This window comes from Babylonia areolata, chromosome 11 (genome assembly GCF_041734735.1).
Source record: "Babylonia areolata isolate BAREFJ2019XMU chromosome 11, ASM4173473v1, whole genome shotgun sequence".
Taxonomy (NCBI): domain Eukaryota; kingdom Metazoa; phylum Mollusca; class Gastropoda; order Neogastropoda; family Buccinidae; genus Babylonia; species Babylonia areolata.
Window position 1 is genome coordinate 32,342,941 of NC_134886.1, and position 20,313 is coordinate 32,363,253.

The 20,313-nt window shown below is 37.6% G+C and overlaps 2 protein-coding genes across 5 annotated transcripts in view; both read right to left on the reverse strand.

Moving 5' to 3' along the window:
- The window catches only part of LOC143287661 (uncharacterized), a 107,895-nt gene extending 106,193 nt beyond the window's left edge, over positions 1–1,702 (reverse strand). For all 4 annotated transcript variants that reach the window (XM_076595821.1, XM_076595822.1, XM_076595818.1 and 1 more), the window contains exon 1: positions 1,411–1,702. The gene's annotated coding sequence lies outside the window, so the exon portion shown is untranslated. The remainder of the gene's footprint in view (positions 1–1,410) is intronic.
- A 3,258-nt stretch (positions 1,703–4,960) lies between these two features.
- LOC143287365 (thymidine kinase 2, mitochondrial-like) lies at positions 4,961–19,798 on the reverse strand. Its single transcript, XM_076595332.1, has 10 exons — positions 19,669–19,798; positions 18,650–18,696; positions 17,980–18,057; positions 16,954–17,007; positions 15,017–15,106; positions 14,476–14,552; positions 13,574–13,662; positions 10,907–10,986; positions 10,428–10,508; positions 4,961–8,064 (listed from the first exon to the last, which is right to left on the reverse strand). The coding sequence occupies exons 1-10, from the start codon at positions 19,703–19,705 to the stop codon at positions 7,978–7,980; spliced, it is 720 nt and encodes a 239-aa protein (XP_076451447.1). The 5' UTR covers positions 19,706–19,798; the 3' UTR covers positions 4,961–7,977.
- Positions 19,799–20,313: the final 515 nt, after the last annotated feature.

Consider the following 20,313-nt stretch of genomic DNA (forward strand, 5'->3'; position numbering starts at 1 on the left):
TGATCTCTCCTATCAAATGAACAGTTTTGATCAACCTATGTCACTGACTTTAAAATGAACATCATACATGTTCTCTAATGATCTTTTCCAGCTTACAGTTATGGCGGAGAAATGTTAGTAGTACAACTGGATAACCACACATTTCAACAAAGTAACCACCTTCACCACACTAAAGTACAGACTTAACAATCTTCTTCATGCAAGTAACTTCAAATAGGTAAATTGTTGTGAACTTTAACAAACATGAGCATGCAAGGTGATCTAAAGTAAGGAATAAATGAAAAATTTCTACATCACATTAGGATGGCATATCATTCAAAAGCTGTTAGCAACTTCAGTTGTTATCTTAAATCTCCTTTTGACTGGCAAATAAAATACTTTTTATAACTCCTCCCTCCTCCCCCCACCCACCCCCAACCCCTATCTCTCTCACCTCTTGGATTACACCTACTCTCTCCACATATTCTCACTCAACTTACACCTACTCTCTCCACATATTCTCACTCAACTTAAACCTAAAGTGTAACAACACCATAACGTAGATCTATCAACATGGTTGCAACATAGGCTATAGTATTTAGGGTCTGCATGCAACACACACACACACACAAACACACCTGACACACATGTGGCTAAAATATACACACATGTACAAATATAAAAATGGAGATATTTGGTGCAGACTAATATTAAGATCTTAAGTTCTGTTAACCTTTATATGTTCCTGGTGAAGTTCAAGTGGGTTACATTACAGTTGTCTGTGCCGGACATCTGTCCAAAATGTTGGTAACTAATAACTATATTTCAGTATACCTGTAGATTCAGTATAATGTACAATCTGCATAAAACATTGTTTGTTTATGAGACGCACAATCCCAGTGTCATAAATTACTTTTGCGGTCACCATATAGAAATCTACTTTGTCCATGTTTTGGATCTTCGTTTACCATACATCAATAGAGAAAATAATAAAAACAATAGACTCGATATTTCATCCTAATCAATATATGATTCACTGAACACTGACAGCCCGTGTGTTTATTATATTTAGTGAACGATAATAATAATGATAATGGAAACTGCAATCGCATTGATCATACGCATGTTGCTCCTGTCATCTTTCATCTGCACACCCTCATGTGTGACTGTGTCGTCTGCTCCAGCCAGCCATGTTTAACAACTCCGCCTTACGTATTTACCGACCAAACTTTGCCTCGAGCAACAGCACAGCAGTGGCATGTCAACAGACTCGAGATATAAACGATGGCTGGACACAGCTACACATCAAACAATCAGTTCACCCTCAACTGCTTTCTGCACGGCAATCGGTAAGACGACATCGCTTCCGTGTTGGCCACTGTGAGACAAAATGAAATGTGCTGTGTGTTTCTTACGCGATCTTTTGCTTACCATATGTTTTTTGAAGCAGATGGCTGAATGTGTCATACACAACCGATGCACATTAACCAAGGTACGTTCAAACACGAGCTTTCCGGTGTGAATCACTTTTTAGCACTTTACAGGTGCGCGACGTTGACTTGCTTCTTTCCCGGTTGTGTTCTCACCACCGCTTAGGGGCGCTGCCTATCTTCACTTCCGTGACTGTGCCAGCCACAGAAAAATGGCGAGACAATCCTTTCATTCACAGGCAATTGTGACCTTGACGCGAGCACCACAAACGATCGATGCACTCACAGACAGAGACGGGGTATCAGCATTTAACATTGGCCTATGCTGAAATAGTTCATAGGGTGCTACATTATCAAATGAAACAGAAACGATACTTTCCACTCACTCGTAAACTGAAAGAATGCCAACAAGAGCACTGTGACACGCCCACTCCGTAAGTTGCAAACACGGACGTACATATGCATGATATAGGCTTATAAACGTCCGTGGTTGTAACTCAATAAGAACTTGTTATCACGTTGTGGGGGGTTTCCTCAATGGCATTTAAACCTTTGCTTCCTTCTTCTCCTTATATTCTTATTCGTTTATTTTGTCTATATTTAGTTCAATTGTTTGTTTTCTTTGTTGTTTTTTCCCCCATGAAGAAGATTTTGCAAACAAAGATCACTGATGAACGCATTCAGTTATGGGTCAAAACAGAAGTGTTCTTGCGTAATACTTTGCGCTCAAAAGATCGAGAACAGACTTGATAGCTTTTTAACTTCAACAGACATCCCTACGTGTCGCGCCGAAAATCTGCGTTGCGTGCAATCATTTCCATTAAAAATTCTCAAATGGTCCAAACGACATCATGCGATCAGAGAATTTTTTTTATGAGATCGGTTCGTTTGTGTCTGTGCCTGGTTTCAATTAGGTGATTCATTCGTCAGTTGTCAAATCATATTAGAAAATTATGCACGATTCTGCGTGCCCACGTAGTGGGTCTGTGTGCAGTGGTGGAAAGCGTCAGTGGGCCGGACCTTCCATAACTGAGTGCGCGCGTGTGCGCGTGATGCTCAGTGTGAAGTGAACGTGTTGCTGTCCGAATGTTTGCTGTTTTGATACAGATAAGGCGGTTTCAATAGTTTCTGGAATGAACGGTTTGCTGTGCAAGTGTTTGCTGTTTTGATAATGATTAGGCAGTTTCAGTAGTGTCCCCCATTTGCTATCCTTTTTTACGTGAATTAATCACCTTTTTGTGTGTGTGTCTTTTTCATTCATCGATTTTCTACTTCTTTTTTTTTCCAATTTAAAAATCAGATTTATCCAGAATGGTTTCATGTCTTCCCAGTTTGTTGATCTTTATTTCTGTTGGCTTTCTTTAACATTGCTCCATGAGTCTTTTTTTTTTTTTCCTTTTTTTTTATGTGTGTGTGTGTGTGTGTGCGTGCGTGTCATTTCATCCGTCCAATCAAATTTCTTTGCTTTAGAAGTGTTTTTCATTAAGTTGGTCTTCTCTTTCTTTGCTTCCGACTTCAGTTCTTCCTCTTTCTGTTCCGTTTCATAGTTTTTATTCTTCTCTCCCTGAAACAAGTGAATAAGTGTGTGAAATGTATAATAAAGATTTATAGATATGGGAGGTAACCACCTAATTTGTGAATGTGTGTACTGATATGGCATAGTTCTCCCCCTTAGAATAACTGAAAAGCTAATGACAATTAATTGAAATTAACTGCCACTGCTATGTATTACAACGTTGCAAAGGACGTCTAGGCCTCCTGGTGGTTCCATTCTCAAAAACCTTTATAAAATAATATCATTTTTCTTGGCTGGGACCAGTAAATATGCTCATACTTTAAGTTGTTTTGAATGAGGGTATGTTGTTTTTTTAACTGATTTTGGTTCTGAGCAAAATTTTACTTTGTTTTGGTCCTACTCAATCAATTCTTACACAGAGCTACATCACTATGTTAGTCCCCACTGTGTTTTTTGACTACTTTGCAAAAGGTACTAAGTCTCCAGACATGCATTCATGATAATAGTAGCGCTTTGGGATATGCTGCTGGTTGGACATCTGCCCAGCAGATGTCATGTAGCTTATATGGATTTGTTTGAGCACAGCGACGTATCCAAGAAAAACTGGAACACATTATAGTAATGTTGACCTTCAGCCATCACCCTTCGTGATTATCCAAGCCAAGGAAGTCAGAGCAGTCACTCAGTTTTAGATCCAGTTAAAGATTGCCAAGCTTCATATACACTTTTTGCAGCACTAACTCCTTTCACTAAAATTTGACTGATGTAAAACTCTTTACAGGGCTGAATAACTGCACTTGCTGTGTAAAGCTGTTCTTATGCAACAATGTTTAAAATGGGAACAATAACAGAATGGTTAAAGCCTTAGATTTTCAATCCAAGGGGCCTGGACTTGATATTGGTGGCTGGCATATCGAGGTTGGAAATCGTTTTTTCAACTCTCCTTCATCAGCATATGTGCAGACCTGATATTACCTTAAGCCCGTTCATGTGTATACACATGCTGAAGATCTTGTAATCCATGTTAGTTTTTGTTGGGTCAGAAATTTTAACACACCCAGCATACAAACCTCTGAAGTGGAGTTTGGCTGCCTTAATGGTAGGATTGCAAGTACAAGTTGCAGCCCAAAAACATGTCCAGCAGTCACTAGTGTGGAGTGCCATGGATTCTTTCACACTAACAGCTGACTTAAAACATTAACGGTAGCATTATCATTATTAATAGCAGCATTGGCTTCTTCCATTGATACAGTTTAAACTTCATCTTAAGTAGTCTTTTTCTTAATACTACATATTACCTAATGTTTTGATTCAGTTCAGCTGTCTGGTTAATGGCATGTATATTAAATACATATCTCCATTCTGTTATGCGGTGAACCAAGGAAACGTATTATGTACTGAAGTAGTGTTCATTTGTCTGCAAAGGAGATGAACAATTGTGTATCTTTTCCCCCCTCCTGCATTCTAAAATAGTTTACAATTTTGCATCCATATTCACACACATGAAACTGTAACAAAAGCCAAAGTCATGATACTGTATTTTCATAATTTTTTTTTTTTTTTTTAGGCTTTTTTGTTATGTGAAGAAATAGAGACAGACAGGGACACACCCACACTCACAGAGTGATAGAGACAAGACACAGAGGGAGAAAATAGCCAAAAGGTTGCTTTGGAATAACAAAGAAAAAACCCAACCATGAGTAGGATTGACTAAGGGAGGTAGGAGAGCAAAACAATGCTATTCAGCATGGTAACCCTGGTCTGTGTGCAAGTAAGCATTCACATACTGTGGTGCATGTCAGAACATTCAAAATACATCTTGTTATCCAACTCATGTAAATATTGCATACTTTACAAAGCAGAGTTGTCAGTATAAAATACAAAACACAATATCAAGATACTTTTGGTCCCTGACATTTTCATTTCCTAAATTTCATGAGTTTGTACACTGAAAATAATTAAATCTTCAATGGTAACAAGGAAAAAACCCAACCCCACCCCACCACCTCCCCCCAAATTGTAATAAGACATGCCTAAACTAAAAATTGCTTCCTTTGGATGTAATACATAGCAGAAATGGTAATGGTATGTATGAGTTATGATAAAACATGTAATTTCCTTCTCAACTGTCTCAAGTCTCACATGTCACTTTGTGAAAAGATCATATGAATGAATTAAATTTGCAATTTCCGAACTATTAAAATCTCATGCAAACATACTCTTAAATCATAATGCTAATAACACAGCAATGCTGCCTTCCAATCATCTGACAAGAACATGTAATTAAAAAATATGTTTTGGTTAAATTTGAGAACAACAATGGTGATTTCATCATACACTGCACACAAATTCTACTGTATCACACATAGGTGGGATGAATAAATATTGTGAGAGACACCATTTTGATTATTTGCATAACAGGTTAATGGATTTAACTAAAATACAAATAATAAATGTCTTTGCCATGGATTTACATTTTGTATATACTGGAACGTCTGATTGTGTGAAAGGTTATATCAATTTAACTTATGTAAAATGTACCATTCACTGTGGATCACATTTTGTATCCACTGACAAGTTTTGCTGTTTAAAAAAAATATAACACCAAATTTTGCAGTGGCAATATAACCAATATGCTTGTATTCTGTGGGTCAAAATGTATTATCATATTCATATAGAGGCAATACCTCTTCATTTGCTTCTGCACTAAAAAACAACTGACATCTCTGAGTAGAAAAGAAAATCTTTTGAGGAAAAATTAGTTTTCCATACACATTTTGGTGTTTGAATATATGTACATATATTATTTTTCAATAAAGACAAATACCCTCAGATTCTTCCATACATTGCTTCCTAATGAACAACTTTCTACTTCAATGTCAAACGAACAAAAGTAGTCTCTTGGGTGTTAAGCTGAATATGATGAATGAAGCCTACCCCAGTTCTATTTGCTCAAAACATTGCATGTGAAGGCAGTATTGTAAATTGCTTTCTCTCATTTGATCATTCACTGTGACGCACTTTCAGCTGGCTCGCAGAATGTGTTACGACTGTTTTAGTAAATGATCACACAAAAAAAAACATTAAAAAATCAGTCAATAAAACAGCCTATCACTGCTGCTCCAGTCGACTGTATCCATGCAAACAGTTCAGACTGCAACTGTGGCTTCAGCAAAGACATCATTTACACTTTCCATCAACTACTTAGAATAAACAACACGCACATACACACCTTAATGATCTTAACAATGTTCATTGATCACAAATGTGATTGGTTTGAACCTTTCTGAGACTTTGTTTTCTTTAAATACAGGTCATCAGAGGCAACAGAAAAACATTATGTGGACTCCACTACATACTGGCCAGACTGATGTCAATAAATGTACAGAACTGGACATTGAATATCAATCTGTGAGTCTGAGAACGAGGTTCTTTTTTTTTTCTTTTTCTTTTTTTTTTGTCTTCAAAATTAAACAGTGACTCCATACATAAACAAAACTGAAAGACATTTTCTAGGCACACAACATGTCTGATACTTAACTTCCAGATGAGATTCCCTTGGTTTTTCTGCTTCCTCAGAAATTTATCATATTTGTTTCAATTAACAAAAAAAAAAAAAAGTATACAGGTCGTTTCTAATATTTGGTATGGAAATGTGATTGCTAATATATACACTCCTCATACCCTTCATTATGTCCCATTTAGTCTTGGATGTACACAACCATTTATGATTCAAAATGAGACGCCCAAAATTCATTGACAGAGCATCAGTTGCAGTTCAATATCACAACACAGTGATTTTGTATATACTGTCAAAGTCTGGAGGAAAAAAAAAAGAGGATGAGGCAGAGGTATATGGTTATGGGAAATGTAGTTTTGAAAGATGGCATCAAATGTCCTGAAAATATTAGCTCATCATGTCATATTAGAAAATTTGTTTGTAGACTACTTATTTGGCTAGGACTCACAATATGGCAACATGCACATTAAGCTCAGCCAGTTGCTGTCAGCATGACACAGTAACACACTTCAGTCAAACACAGATACTTGATGTCAGCTAGAAACAACACAGCTCTCTCCAAATGGAACAAATGTTATTGGGATTCCCGCTGCCAGTATCATTGAAGAGTTCTGTCCCTTGGATCGCTACCCATCTGATCCTGTGTACACAAGATAAATCAAAAAGCTGGCTGTTGCCGGCTGCTGGCACCATGGTGGAAAAGCACAAAATGACCACACAATTCCTTGCCAACTGCTGTCAACAACTGGCTGGGTTTAGAGAGAATGTGGCCTGAGGCATTCACTGATTTGTCTTTTCAGGTTTCCTGAAATTTTGTGGAAATATCGGCAACAGGCCCAGAACCAACTAATTTTATTTTCATGGTGATCTAGACTCATACATATGCAGAGAATTTTTAAATTCTTCACCACTGAGAGGCGGGACAAAAACAATGAAAAGTACTAGATTGGTATCTTTAGAAAATACCAGTGCATTTCTATGGAATTTTGTGGAATGACAGAACAAGGTATAGCGATGAAGAAAGATTCCAATAGAACATATGGAAGGGAGGGGATAGGAACAGCGAATTTATGTAACCATGGTGATGGGTTTGAAACCATGTCATCCCAGGCCTCAGTCTGGAACACTAATCACTTTGCAATATATCACTTTTTGATCCAGACGGATGTGGAAGAAAAGTCTGATCATCCTACTCAGTGGTGGAGGTAATACTTGCTGAATAAAATAACTGTCCAACAGTCATCCAAAACACACTTTTCATACAAGTTTCCCCCAATACTTCTTTCTTACAAATCATGCATTCTTTTCAATAAAGATCAGGTACAAATGAACATAAATATTCATACACACAAGAATCCTGAGATTGGTAGGGTTCATTCCATGACTTTTTATAATTAGTCAATGAACAAAAGCAACAGGATCAGGTGACAGAGAAACAATATGTACAGTTACATGCAATTCGTGACAAACATTTATATACAATTACATGCAATATGTGAGAAACATTCATGGCGCGTACAGATCCAGTTCTGCTAGCTCTGATTATTAGAGAGGATCATGGGGGTCAGTTCCTTAATCTCCTTCATCACTTCATCCAAGTCTTTGTTGGCATCAATGACCTGTGAAAAAGAAAAAAGAAAAAAAAAGGTAATGTTGCTGACAAAACTGAATTAATAAAGACAACAAAAGTCACATACTTTGCATCATTTTTTTGTCACATACTTTACATCATTCTTTGATATAAACATAAGATTTAGATATGATATTAAATAAACTCCTACAAAACTTTGCCTGAGCAGTGTTCTTACCAACAAACTATTGCTGAGGGCCTGATAGCCAAGTAGTAAGAGTGTTGGACTTTTAATCTTAGGGTCATGGGTGAAGGCTACAGATGTGCAGACCCACCAGTAGTTATTAAATTCTTCGTGTGGACACAAATTCAGTGCACACATGATTTTGTAATCCATATAAAGAGTTTATTAGGTTACAGAAAAATAACACACCCAGACTGCAGTATTCATGACAGTGCAATCAGCAAACCAGTGTCCCTTAAGATTGCACAGGACTGAATATGTATTGTTTTGCATACATTATGTTGATGTGGAATAGTCAATATTCACAGCATCATTATGGGCTTACTTCCAAATGCACAGAGTATATTAATTTTCTATCGTTAACCTTTGAATGAAAATGTTGAAAAAAAATTAAAAGGTTACACAGGACTGCACCCTGGAGATGACAATAACCGAATAAGCATCATTTCCACTCAAATTGTAAGATGCCTGTGCCCTGTCAGTTCAATTATATTCTGTGTTGACAAAATAAACTGAGGAAAAAAAAAAACACACACAAAAAACAAAAAGTGAGAAACAGAGGAATACACAGAAAGTTGGTGTTTAAGATAAATCAATCCAGGCACATGCCTGTTAGGTCTGGAAGGAAGACAGGAGGGGGAAAAGACAGTTTCAGTAGCTCAAGGAGGCGTCACTGCGTTCGGACAAATCCATACACGCAACACCACATCTGCCAAGCAGATGCCTGACCAGCAGCATAACCCAACGCGCTTAGTCAGGCCTTGAGAAAAAACAAAAACAAAAAAAGGTGAATAAATAATAGATAAGCGTACATAAATAAGTAAATAAATAAATAGAATATAAAAAAGGTAGTAGTAACAATAATAATAATAAAATAATAATAATAATAATAAAACACAAAGACACAAATGGGACCATTCAAAGGGGGATAAATCACTATCAGCACCAAACCAGGCAAAAAAGATAACTGTTGTTGGACTGACCAAAACCGGAGCAGGCAGCTGACCGTTGGTTTTATGGATGAGCCAGTCTTCGTGGAGTGTGTGGAGATCTTGCAGATATTCCTGGAACAGGGAAAGTAAACATATTTCAAGACCTCTGGCAACGATGTCTACTTTTTATTACATGTTCTGAATTGATTGATATGTGAAATCAAGAGTCATTTAACCTTTTAAGATTAGGAACGTATCTCGATTGAATGGAGAACAAAGATAAGGAAAAAGAACTGGGAAAGACAGCAAGAGGGAGTGTGTGTCACTGGGTGTGAGAATGAATGAGCAAAAAAAAGAAAAAGAACAAAAATCTCAACCACAAAAAAATACTTAACCTCCAAGTAGAGCTCCAGTTTTTCATTTATGTTCATCAACCCAACCTTGACGTTCATATCTAAATGAGATGATTCACAAACTATCAGCTTCAAATTTCTAAACATTCAAGATCAGTAAACTGAATTTGATATTACCAAGGCAACACTGGACTCCTCTGACCGGTTCCTGATTTTGATGCGTCCATGGCAGGTTTCTGGTGAGGCCCGCAGGTACACTGTGAACACACACCAAATGCCAATGCAAAATCTGAGAAAACAAATGAAAACTGAATCATTTTCACTGTGCAACAAGACAGACAAGGTCTTCAAGACTTAAATGTGATACCCGCTTAATCCAACACTACAATCATAGAGAGATGGAGATAAAAAACAACAACAAAACACTGCCAAGCAGATAATCTTGCAACAGTATTTTTTTTTCTATTGCACTGCTGTGATCTTGAGCTCAAACTGTAACTTCTGAAGGGTTTCCATTCTGGCCATAATAAATTGCTCCACCAGTTTCAGTTTCAGTAGCTCAAGGAGGCGTCACTGCGTTCGGACAAATCCATACACGCAACACCACATCTGCCAAGCAGATGCCTGACCAGCAGCATAACCCAACGCGCTTAGTCAGGCCTTGAGAAAAAACAAAAACAAAAAAAGGTGAATAAATAATAGATAAGTGTACATAAATAAGTAAATAAATAAATACAATATAAAAAAGGTAGTAGTAACAATAATAATAATAAAATAATAATAATAATAATAAAACACAAAGACACAAATGGGACCATTCAAAGGGGGATAGATCACTATCAGCACCAAACCAGGCAAAAAAGATAACTGTTGTTGGACTGACCAAAACCGGAGCAGGCAGCTGACCGTTGGTTTTATGGATGAGCCAGTCTTCGTGGAGTGTGTGGAGATCTTGCAGATATTCCTGGAACAGGGAAAGTAAACATATTTCAAGACCTCTGGCAACGATGTCTACTTTTTATTACGCGTTCTGAATTGATTGATATGTGAAATCAAGAGTCATTTAACCTTTTAAGATTAGGAACGTATCTCGATTGAATGGAGAACAAAGATAAGGAAAAAGAACTGGGAAAGACAGCAAGAGGGAGTGTGTGTCACTGGGTGTGAGAATGAATGAGCAAAAAAAAGAAAAAGAACAAAAATCTCAACCACAAAAAAATACTTAACCTCCAAGTAGAGCTCCAGTTTTTCATTTATGTTCATCAACCCAACCTTGACGTTCATATCTAAATGAGATGATTCACAAACTATCAGCTTCAAATTTCTAAACATTCAAGATCAGTAAACTGAATTTGATATTACCAAGGCAACACTGGACTCCTCTGACCGGTTCCTGATTTTGATGCGTCCATGGCAGGTTTCTGGTGAGGCCCGCAGGTACACTGTGAACACACACCAAATGCCAATGCAAAATCTGAGAAAACAAATGAAAACTGAATCATTTTCACTGTGCAACAAGACAGACAAGGTCTTCAAGACTTAAATGTGATACCCGCTTAATCCAACACCACAATCATAGAGAGAGAGAGGGAGATAAAAAACAACAACAAAACACTGCCAAGCAGATAATCTTGCAACAGTATTTTTTTTTCTATTGCACTGCTGTGATCTTGAGCTCAAACTGTAACTTCTGAAGGGTTTCCATTCTGGCCATAATAAATTGCTCCACCAGTTTCAGTTTCAGTAGCTCAAGGAGGCGTCACTGCGTTCGGACAAATCCATATACGCTACACCACATCTGCCAAGCAGATGCCTGACCAGCAGCGTACCCCAACACGCTTAGTCAGGCCTTGAGAAAAAAGAAAAAAAAAGGTGAATAAATAATAGATAAGCGTACATAAATAAATAAATAATAATTATATTATTTATTTATTATGCTCCACCATGATTGTTTAATGAAAATTTGTGTAAAAAAAAAAAAAAAAAGAAAAAAAAAAAGCAACAAAAAAAATGCATACATGTACAATTTTTCCCAATAAGGCCATGTCGTGACAAAGTTGGAGCACCTGACTGACTCATGTTTTACAGTTCTACAGGGTTTTTTGTCTCCTCCATCACCAAACAGTGCACCAAGTTCCACTCTGATTCACTCAAGGCCTGACTGACATGTTGGGTTTAGGCTGCTGGTTAGGCATCTGCAAGCAGATGGATTTGCCCAACCTGTGTTGTCTCTGAGAAACTGATGGAAAATGGATCAGGAGGCAAGATGTGAGAACCACTGTGCCTGCTTTTGTGTTTGTGTGTGTGTGTGTGTGTGTGTGTGGTGTGTGTGTGTGTGTGTGTGTGTGCGTGGGTGGTGTGTGTGTGTGTGTGTGTGTGTGTGTGTGTGTGTGTGTGTGTGGGTGGGTGTGTCTATGTGTTTGTGTGTGGGGAGGGGGGTGCGGGGGGGTGTCTGTGTGTCTGTCTGTATCTGTGTGAGTGCCAAGTGAGGACTTTGGTCTTCAACTTCTCGTCCTCCTTACCATGTCATATATAAAGGGGATGACTGGAAGGCCTTTTTCATGACCACCACTCCATTGAGTATGGATCCTACATTACTTACTTATAAAGAAATGAAATATACAAAAATAAAAAATAGAAAAAAAAACATGTCAAGTCACCACAGACATGCAATCAAGACAGTGCGATAACACTTTGTTCACAAGTTGACAAGAGAGGCAAGGCCTTCAAGACTCACTTGTGATACACTTAAAAAGAAATTTAAAAAATAAATTCAATTGTTAAAACGTGTTCTGTATTTATCATAAAGCTTCGGGTTAAATAGAATTTTAAAAAGGCCTGAGCGCAGATTTGAACCCAGCATGTTCGGCTGGAGAGAAACCATCTTACTGCACTATTGCAGATCCATGAATGACGTTCAAAAATTAACATTTAAGCATGCTTTTCAAGGGTGATAAATCAATTGCGGTATTTGAAGTGATAACACTGTTTAATTAAATCATTACTTTATTACTTTGGTGTATCTTGGGCATTTAAGAATTCTTTAAGGGCATTTAAGAATACTTTAAAGTCCATGGTAAAGGAGACGTCGCCATCCCAGCAATCACACTGCAACATTTAGCCGTTTTTCTCTGGATCTAGATAGATGTTCAAGTTTAGTTACACCCGCTGGGAAAGTACAACACAGTCAATTCAATTTCTCTTTTATGTTCATTCCAGTTAATTGAATATCCACTTTAAAAGATTCATATGCAGTAAACACATCGATGATGTAGTCTGTGTCACTGTGTGTGTTATGTCCAGAATATGTATTTCTTTCCATTTCATTGCAAACAAGGTCACTCCATCTTCTCAGTAAGCATCGCCAACGCTACTGCAATTGAAATGCGGTAATATGGTGTTTTCAGAATCCCGGAAATGGCCTCAATGAAATAAACCATTAATGATACGGGAAACACGGGAGACTTACAAACTATTATTGGTATGACTGTGAAGATTTTTTATTCTACTATTTTTAAGCCTAATTAAAGTAATTTGGTATTGACGGAGAAAGTGTTTTCAGAGAAAATGGCAATGTTAATGTGTACCATGGAAACACATACATACAGATGCACACACGCAACCCAACACCGGGTTATAACACAGACTCACTTTGTTTACACAAGTGAGTCAAAAACAAACAGAAGCACATATGACTTCTTTGTTCGTGGACTGCAACTCCCATGTTCACTCAAATACAAGCACACAAGTTGGCTTTTATGTGTATGACCATTTTTACCCCACCATTCTCCATTTTCAGGGGTAAGCACATATAACAATCCTAACCAATACCCAAAGGTAACCAATACATTGCTTACTTCTGCCACACCAAAAACTACAGGATGTACAGAAGAGATCCAGGCCTGTTTGGCATTGTTCACTATCAAAAAAAACCCAACTAATCAGAACCATGCACATTTAACAATGCCAGCCAAAACCCACAAGCAACCAATCCCCCACTTAACTCCACACCAAAACTACAGGATTTACCAATGAGATCCAAGCCTGTGTTGGCATTGTTTACTATCCAGTCATGCCACTCATTCAGAACAGCATAGTCCACTTCAGACATCAGATTTCTGCAGAAAAACAACAACAAAAAAACATCAAAAATTGTTGGCATTGCAGAGTACAGTAAATCTGTGTGCATTTCATGTCTTGTGTACACTGTATAGTTTGTGTGTGTGTGTGTGTGTGTGTGTGTGTGTGTGTGTGTGTGTGTGTGTGTGTGTGGTGTGTGTGTGTGTGTGTGTGTGTGTGTGTGTGTGTGTGTGTGTGTGTGTGTGTGTGTGTGTGTGGTGTGGTGTGTGTGTGTGTGTGTGTGTGTGTGTAAAAGACAAAGGGAGAGAGAAGGTTCTATTTCTCATTTGTATATGCAGACGCAGGACATCTTTTACTAACATTTGTGAAACAGGGATGTGGTGGGGTGAAAACTTGACAACAAAAATCAAAAATGTTTTCATCCATCCCATATGGATCCATGAACATCTTCAACAAATGTAACCAGTCATGTAATCATTCACATATAATATATATATATATATATATATATATATAGAGAGAGAGAGAGAGAGAGAGAGAGAGAGACAGACAGACAGACAGAAAGACAGACACACATGTATGAAAGAAAAAAAACAAGAAAAAAAGATCCACACAAATAAAACTGCATGAGACAAAGCAGCTTTTGAACAAAGCTAAATAAATGTTGGCCAGTCAGACTCAAATGGGGGGGAAAGTAAAAAATGGGAGCATTTGGAAAATAGATCATAATAGATCAGTTTCAAAATGCAGGGATAATATGAATCAGAATGTATATAAGACAAAAAAATATATAAATCTGAACACAGAATGTAGATAAGATGTGAAAATGTAATATAAATCTCAACACTTACTTCCTGAATAAATTTTCAATGAAGCAATAGCGAGCACTGTACAGAGTCCTCTCGATCATTTTCACACGCCCCTTTTCCTGAAAAAAAGAGAGATACACCTCCGTCTAAAGACATTCCAATCCCATTGAACCAAAGATAATAAACAGGATTTTGTACATATCTGGCACATTTATTACAGCATGAGACATTACATGTGCCAATATGAATATGAGACAAGAAAATTTACTAGCAAAAGTTTGCAGTGGAAACGGTCATGTTATCTTTTTTAAAACAGGGAAATTATTTTCTATCATGCTAAATCTTTAATATGTCCTTCAACTCAAAAAAGAGAAAGAAAAGTAGCTAAAAGCAATATGACATTAGCAGAGAATTTAGAATTAAGCGTTAATCATAAGCCAGCCTGGAACCAAACAGTTTGTATACCAACACACACAGCTGCCACTCTGAACTATAACCATTTCATATGATATATGCATGAAGACTGGCAACAACAAGTGCAAACAACAAATAAAACAAAGTAAAACAAAACAAAAGTCTGTACCTCTTCCTGTTCATGATTTTCCAGCATTGTCAGAGTGACGTAGGACTGAAAAGCCAAACTCCATCGAGATGTGTCTCGGTACATCAAGTCCTGAAAAGAAAAAAACAAACCATAGAACAGGTGGCACTGACATTTTGTACCCATTGTAATATCACCATCACCTCTCTCCAGACAATGCTCATTTTGTTGTTTTTTACTGTCACCTCATCTGCACCATTTTGTTGGTGTTACTCCCACACTGCTCATACAGAGTTCCCCTTACACACCCAGATTTGTCTGCCACAGTAATAGCAGTCTGCAGGAGCTATCTAATCAATGTTAGGATATGAAGGGGCAACACACTGGAGGAGACCCTGCACTGTCGCCACGTCTTTGTGGTGCTTAGTAGTGACTGATCAAATCCAATATACACAGGACACCACCTACTGATGACAATAATCATTCAGCTGCAGAGTCAGGCTGAGCAAGCGTTCTACCTGAATAAAGACCACCACCATATCCCTCCAGCAACAGTCCCCAATGAATCCGCTGACACTTACGTATGTGACAAGAACTTGCCACAGACATGGCATTGGAGGAAAAATCGAGACTGAAGTCACAATGCAAACAGGGCATGAAAGGCCACAGAATCATGGAATATATATATATATATATATATGTGTGTGTGTGTGTGTGTGTGTGTGTGTGTGTGTGTGTGAGAGAGAGAGATAAATGATGAACATGATCATGATGCTATTTTTGGAGGTCCATGTAGGATGGGGACTGTGACAATGCAGTATTCTACACTTCCTTTCAAACTGTCCCAGCATCAACCAGGTCCAGCACATACAAACACCTGCAGGATTGAGTCAGGAAATGTAAGTAACATCCCTGAAGATGCATTTGTGTAGTGGATAACCCTTGAATACTTGCTCCTGGTCTTTCCATTTCAGCCGTTGAACTGTGGGTAGGAGCTGGCTCAAGTAAAAAAAAATTTTCAACACCTCTGTTGTGGCTTAAACCATTCTTGCCAGTTTTTTGTCTGTGGTGTTACCCACTTCACCATGGTGTTTGGTGGCACTGCTGGTTTCTGAGATGAAAGTCTCCTAATGTCACTGTCATGTGATCAATGGGATCATGTGATCAGTTGGTTAGCCTAATAGGTTATTCTTTGAAATTAGCACTGGGGACAAAGATACCCACCGATGAAAACTTGGTAGGGAGCCCTGATCAGTAAATGTTCACACTGATCATCTTTTGTTTGAGTTCACACCTTTGCTTCATATATGATTTCGAGAAGTGCAAGCTTGAAGTCCATACTCCTAACAATATATCATTGTATTTTGTGTGTCCTTTTTTTCTTTCTTTCTTTTTTCTTTTTCTTTTTTTTAAATATTTTCCCTCCATAACCCCAAGTCAGTACTCCTAACAATATATATAATTATTTTCTTTTCACATCTTTTTTGCCAACCCCAAGGCATTACTCCTAACAATCTCTGTCTCTCTTTTCTTTTGGGGGGAACTGGAGTGGGGATGTCATATTTTGTCTTACCTACCCTATGCAACCAAGACTGGCAATCTAACTATCACAATATCAATATAATATCAGAAATCCAGAACATATACAATACCTGCTCTGAAGAATGATAATCAGTGTACCATTTACTAACCTGCTGGATTACTGTATTTCAGGCCAAATGTGCAATTGAATAACAAATTGGTAAACTTCAACTATTCATGCTCCATAAACAATCACATGTTAAAGTCGAAACATGCATGTATGTGCACATATCCTTGGAATAACACTTGATGCAACAATGCAATAATTCAATCAAGTAATAGCTGTACATTTACTCCTGGCATGACCAAGCTTTGTCAGTGTTACAGAGATGCTTTATTTAGATATTTCCACCCTGTTAGAATTGTTCTATTTTTACAAATATTAATGAAATACTCACAAAACAGTTAAATCCATTCACATCCTTCCATTTTTCTACTGGCTCTGCAAGTACCTGTAAAATAAAAGAGTTGAAAACAATTAACATTTCTTGCAGAATCATGCATGTTTTTTTTGTAAGCAGTAAGTACATAGGTTAAATAAACTAATAACACCATGCTAAGCACCATTCTGATTTGTTTCCAAAACTCAGAAGCTTTACCTTCATTAGCAAATCTTCACCCTCCACTATTCTGAGCTTTTAAGTTTTATGATTTTTCAATAATCAAGAAATGATGTTATGATCTGACACATAAGTTTTACTTATTTAGTTATTAAGTTATCAAACACATTACTAATTCTACATGGCTCTCAGTTTCTCTGTAGTCTCACTTTATATTAGTCTACTTAAAGTTAAAACTGAACCCCATGGCACAAAACTACAAAAGATACTAAACATGAGAGAGAGAGAGAGAGAGAGAGAGAGAGAGAGAGAGAGAGAGAGAGAGGTAGAAAGCTTCCTGGTCAGTGAATATGTCCAGCACCTCTATTCTGAATGTAGATCACAGAAGTAGTAGTATAAAATATCTGAAAACAATGAAGTAGTACCAAGATAGTTGGCATAAAAGACCTCCATCATGTTTTTAGAGTTACCACTTTACTAGTTTAATTCTCAAGATTTTTATGGTATGAACATGAAATGTCCTCTGTCAGTCAGGAATTAGATTCAATGGCTGGATTTTACTATTAATCAATACCTGTGAATGAGGTGTGTGGATGGATAACATCATAAACACATGATTTTACTTCAGACGAACATGGGTGGTGGCGATGGAGAGATTTGTGACAAAATCAAAATAGATGGAAGCAGCAAGAGAAAGAAAAAAGAAACAAACACTATCATTGTATCAAAGAACTTACCACATACTTACATGTCATTATTGATTATTCAGCATCAACAAAATACTTTTGAAACTCTTCAAATGTGAGCCAGTAATTGAGTAAAGCTGTCACAGGACTCAACAAGCATCGAGACAACTCTCATTACCTCCACTCCAGAGTGGTTTCTGAAGTGCTCCAAAAATGTTGTTTTGCCACAGCCAATGTTTCCCTCCACTGCTATTTGCTGCAAACACAGATTTCATGTGTGTTTATATATGTGTGTGTGTATATAATATATATATATATTAGACGGTAGCAACTTTATCCAGATAAATGAAATACATCAATAGATAAATAAGCTACAAGAATAAAACTGTAGCTGAGTCTATAGGTAGATATATGGTTCCATGGCAAAGTAATCAGTGTTAACTGTGGCTGTACACAGCAAAGAGGACCAATAGCTTGTGACAACAAAAGCAATGCAGCATTCTGCAGGTAAACATCTTAAAATCTTATTGAAAATTAATCTATAGTATCAGTTTAGTTCCACTGATTTGATAAATCCAATAAGAGTATATTTTGTTTGGTAAATTTACACAAACTGATTGCATGTCCTTGTAATCAAACAAATCAATGTGAACGGAAGCACAAATATGTACATAGATTTTTTTAGTGAAACTTTGAAACAAAACAACAAAAAGATTGTATCTGCATTTATCCTACCCTCCCTGTGTGTAACTGTAAAGGTGCATAAGCTCCTCCTCAGTAGACATGTTTCGCTGGAATTAATTTCACAATATTTGTTTTAATACAATAAAAAAAAAAAATCTACTTACTCTGACTGTACGGTCACCATCTCTTGGTTTGAGACCAGGCATGCATTCTGGAAAGAAAAGATAAGGTGCTGTATGTATTTTGTTTAAAGTGAAACAAAAGCTAAGGTACACTTTACTGAAACAAAAAATACAGAAGTGAAAAGTCATTTTATGGCCAAGCCAGGTCATCCAGACTGACCTCATTAGGCTCATATGACCTGCCAGAATTTTCTTCCAAAAAATTAATTCGTCCTACCGATCTTGAGTTTACTTTTCTTTGGCAACGAAACTGTTCCTCTAACGTTTTGGGTAAACTGATTTAAAGCTTTGCAAAAACAAAATAAAATTATAAATATGGAACGAGAAAAAGAGGTATGTTCCTTTCATATTTGCAAGCACACAATGCGTTGGCGCAGTTACTGAAAACTGATAAGCAGTATGAGTATGTTAGAACTTATTAGAATATTACTCGATTTTTTTAGTCATTCAAACTCCTTTTTGTACACTCACACATAAAGTAACTGCACTGTAAAACATTAATAGTAATAATACAAAATGAAATAAAATATGTAGACAAAGTAAACAATGAATACAGGAAGATACAGAAAAGTGAGAGGTCATTCTTAGGCAGTTTCAGTTGCTCAAGGAGGCGTCACTGCGCTCGGACAAACCATATACGCTACACCACATCTGCCAAGCAGATGCCTGACCAGGCAAAGTCAGGTCATCCAGATTGACCCCACATGACCTGTCCGAATTTTCTTTCTAATTAATTTGTCTTGATTTTTTGTTTAATTTTACACAGCAACGAAACTATTCAGAAAGTTTCCAATCCTTAAGAAAACTGAACGAAGGCTTTGCAAGAACCAACAATAAATAACATGGAACGGGAAAACGAGATATATTCCTTAATGTCTGAATGCGCGTACACAACCCAATGAAAACTGACAAATGGTAATTATTACTCGATTTCTTCGCCATTGAAACCTCATTTGTGCACACACTACACACAGTCAGAACAAATTTTATAATAAATTTACCAAAATTCGCAAGGGAATAGAACTGAGGATTCAACATCGTGGAAAGAAAGACAGCGTCGTCTGTGATATCCCGCTCCTTTGCTGTGGTGCAGTTGATCGCACTTCCCGCTCAGTCATGTCGGCAACATCCCATCCTCCAATCAAATCGTCGGCATGGATGTCGCCATCAGTGACAGTGATTTCCCTTGTTCAGCCTTCAGTTGACTTCGCTCGAGTGGATCAACTGATAACAGTAACTCAAGGCACAGACACTAATATCTGGGAAATCTAGTGTCTATGCTCAAGGAGGCGTCACTGCTTTGGACAAATCCATATACTCTACACCACATCTGATAAGCAGATGCCTGACCAGCAGCGCACCACACACACACACACACACACATGTTGCCACTGCAATAGATGATTCTTGAGAGTGCTTCTCCAGCTGTTGCGGTCATCTGCAAGGTCCTCCCAGGACTCAGTGTTGATCTCAAGCGCCTTCTTGTCACGTTTGCAAACGTCTTTGTATCTCAGCTGTGGGCGGCCGATGCTTCTCTACCCTGTGGCGAACTCTCCATAAAGGATGTATTTTGGGATGCGACCATCTTCCACTGATGCGGCGAATGTGGCCCAGCCAGCCGCAGCCGACGCTGTCTCAGCATGGTG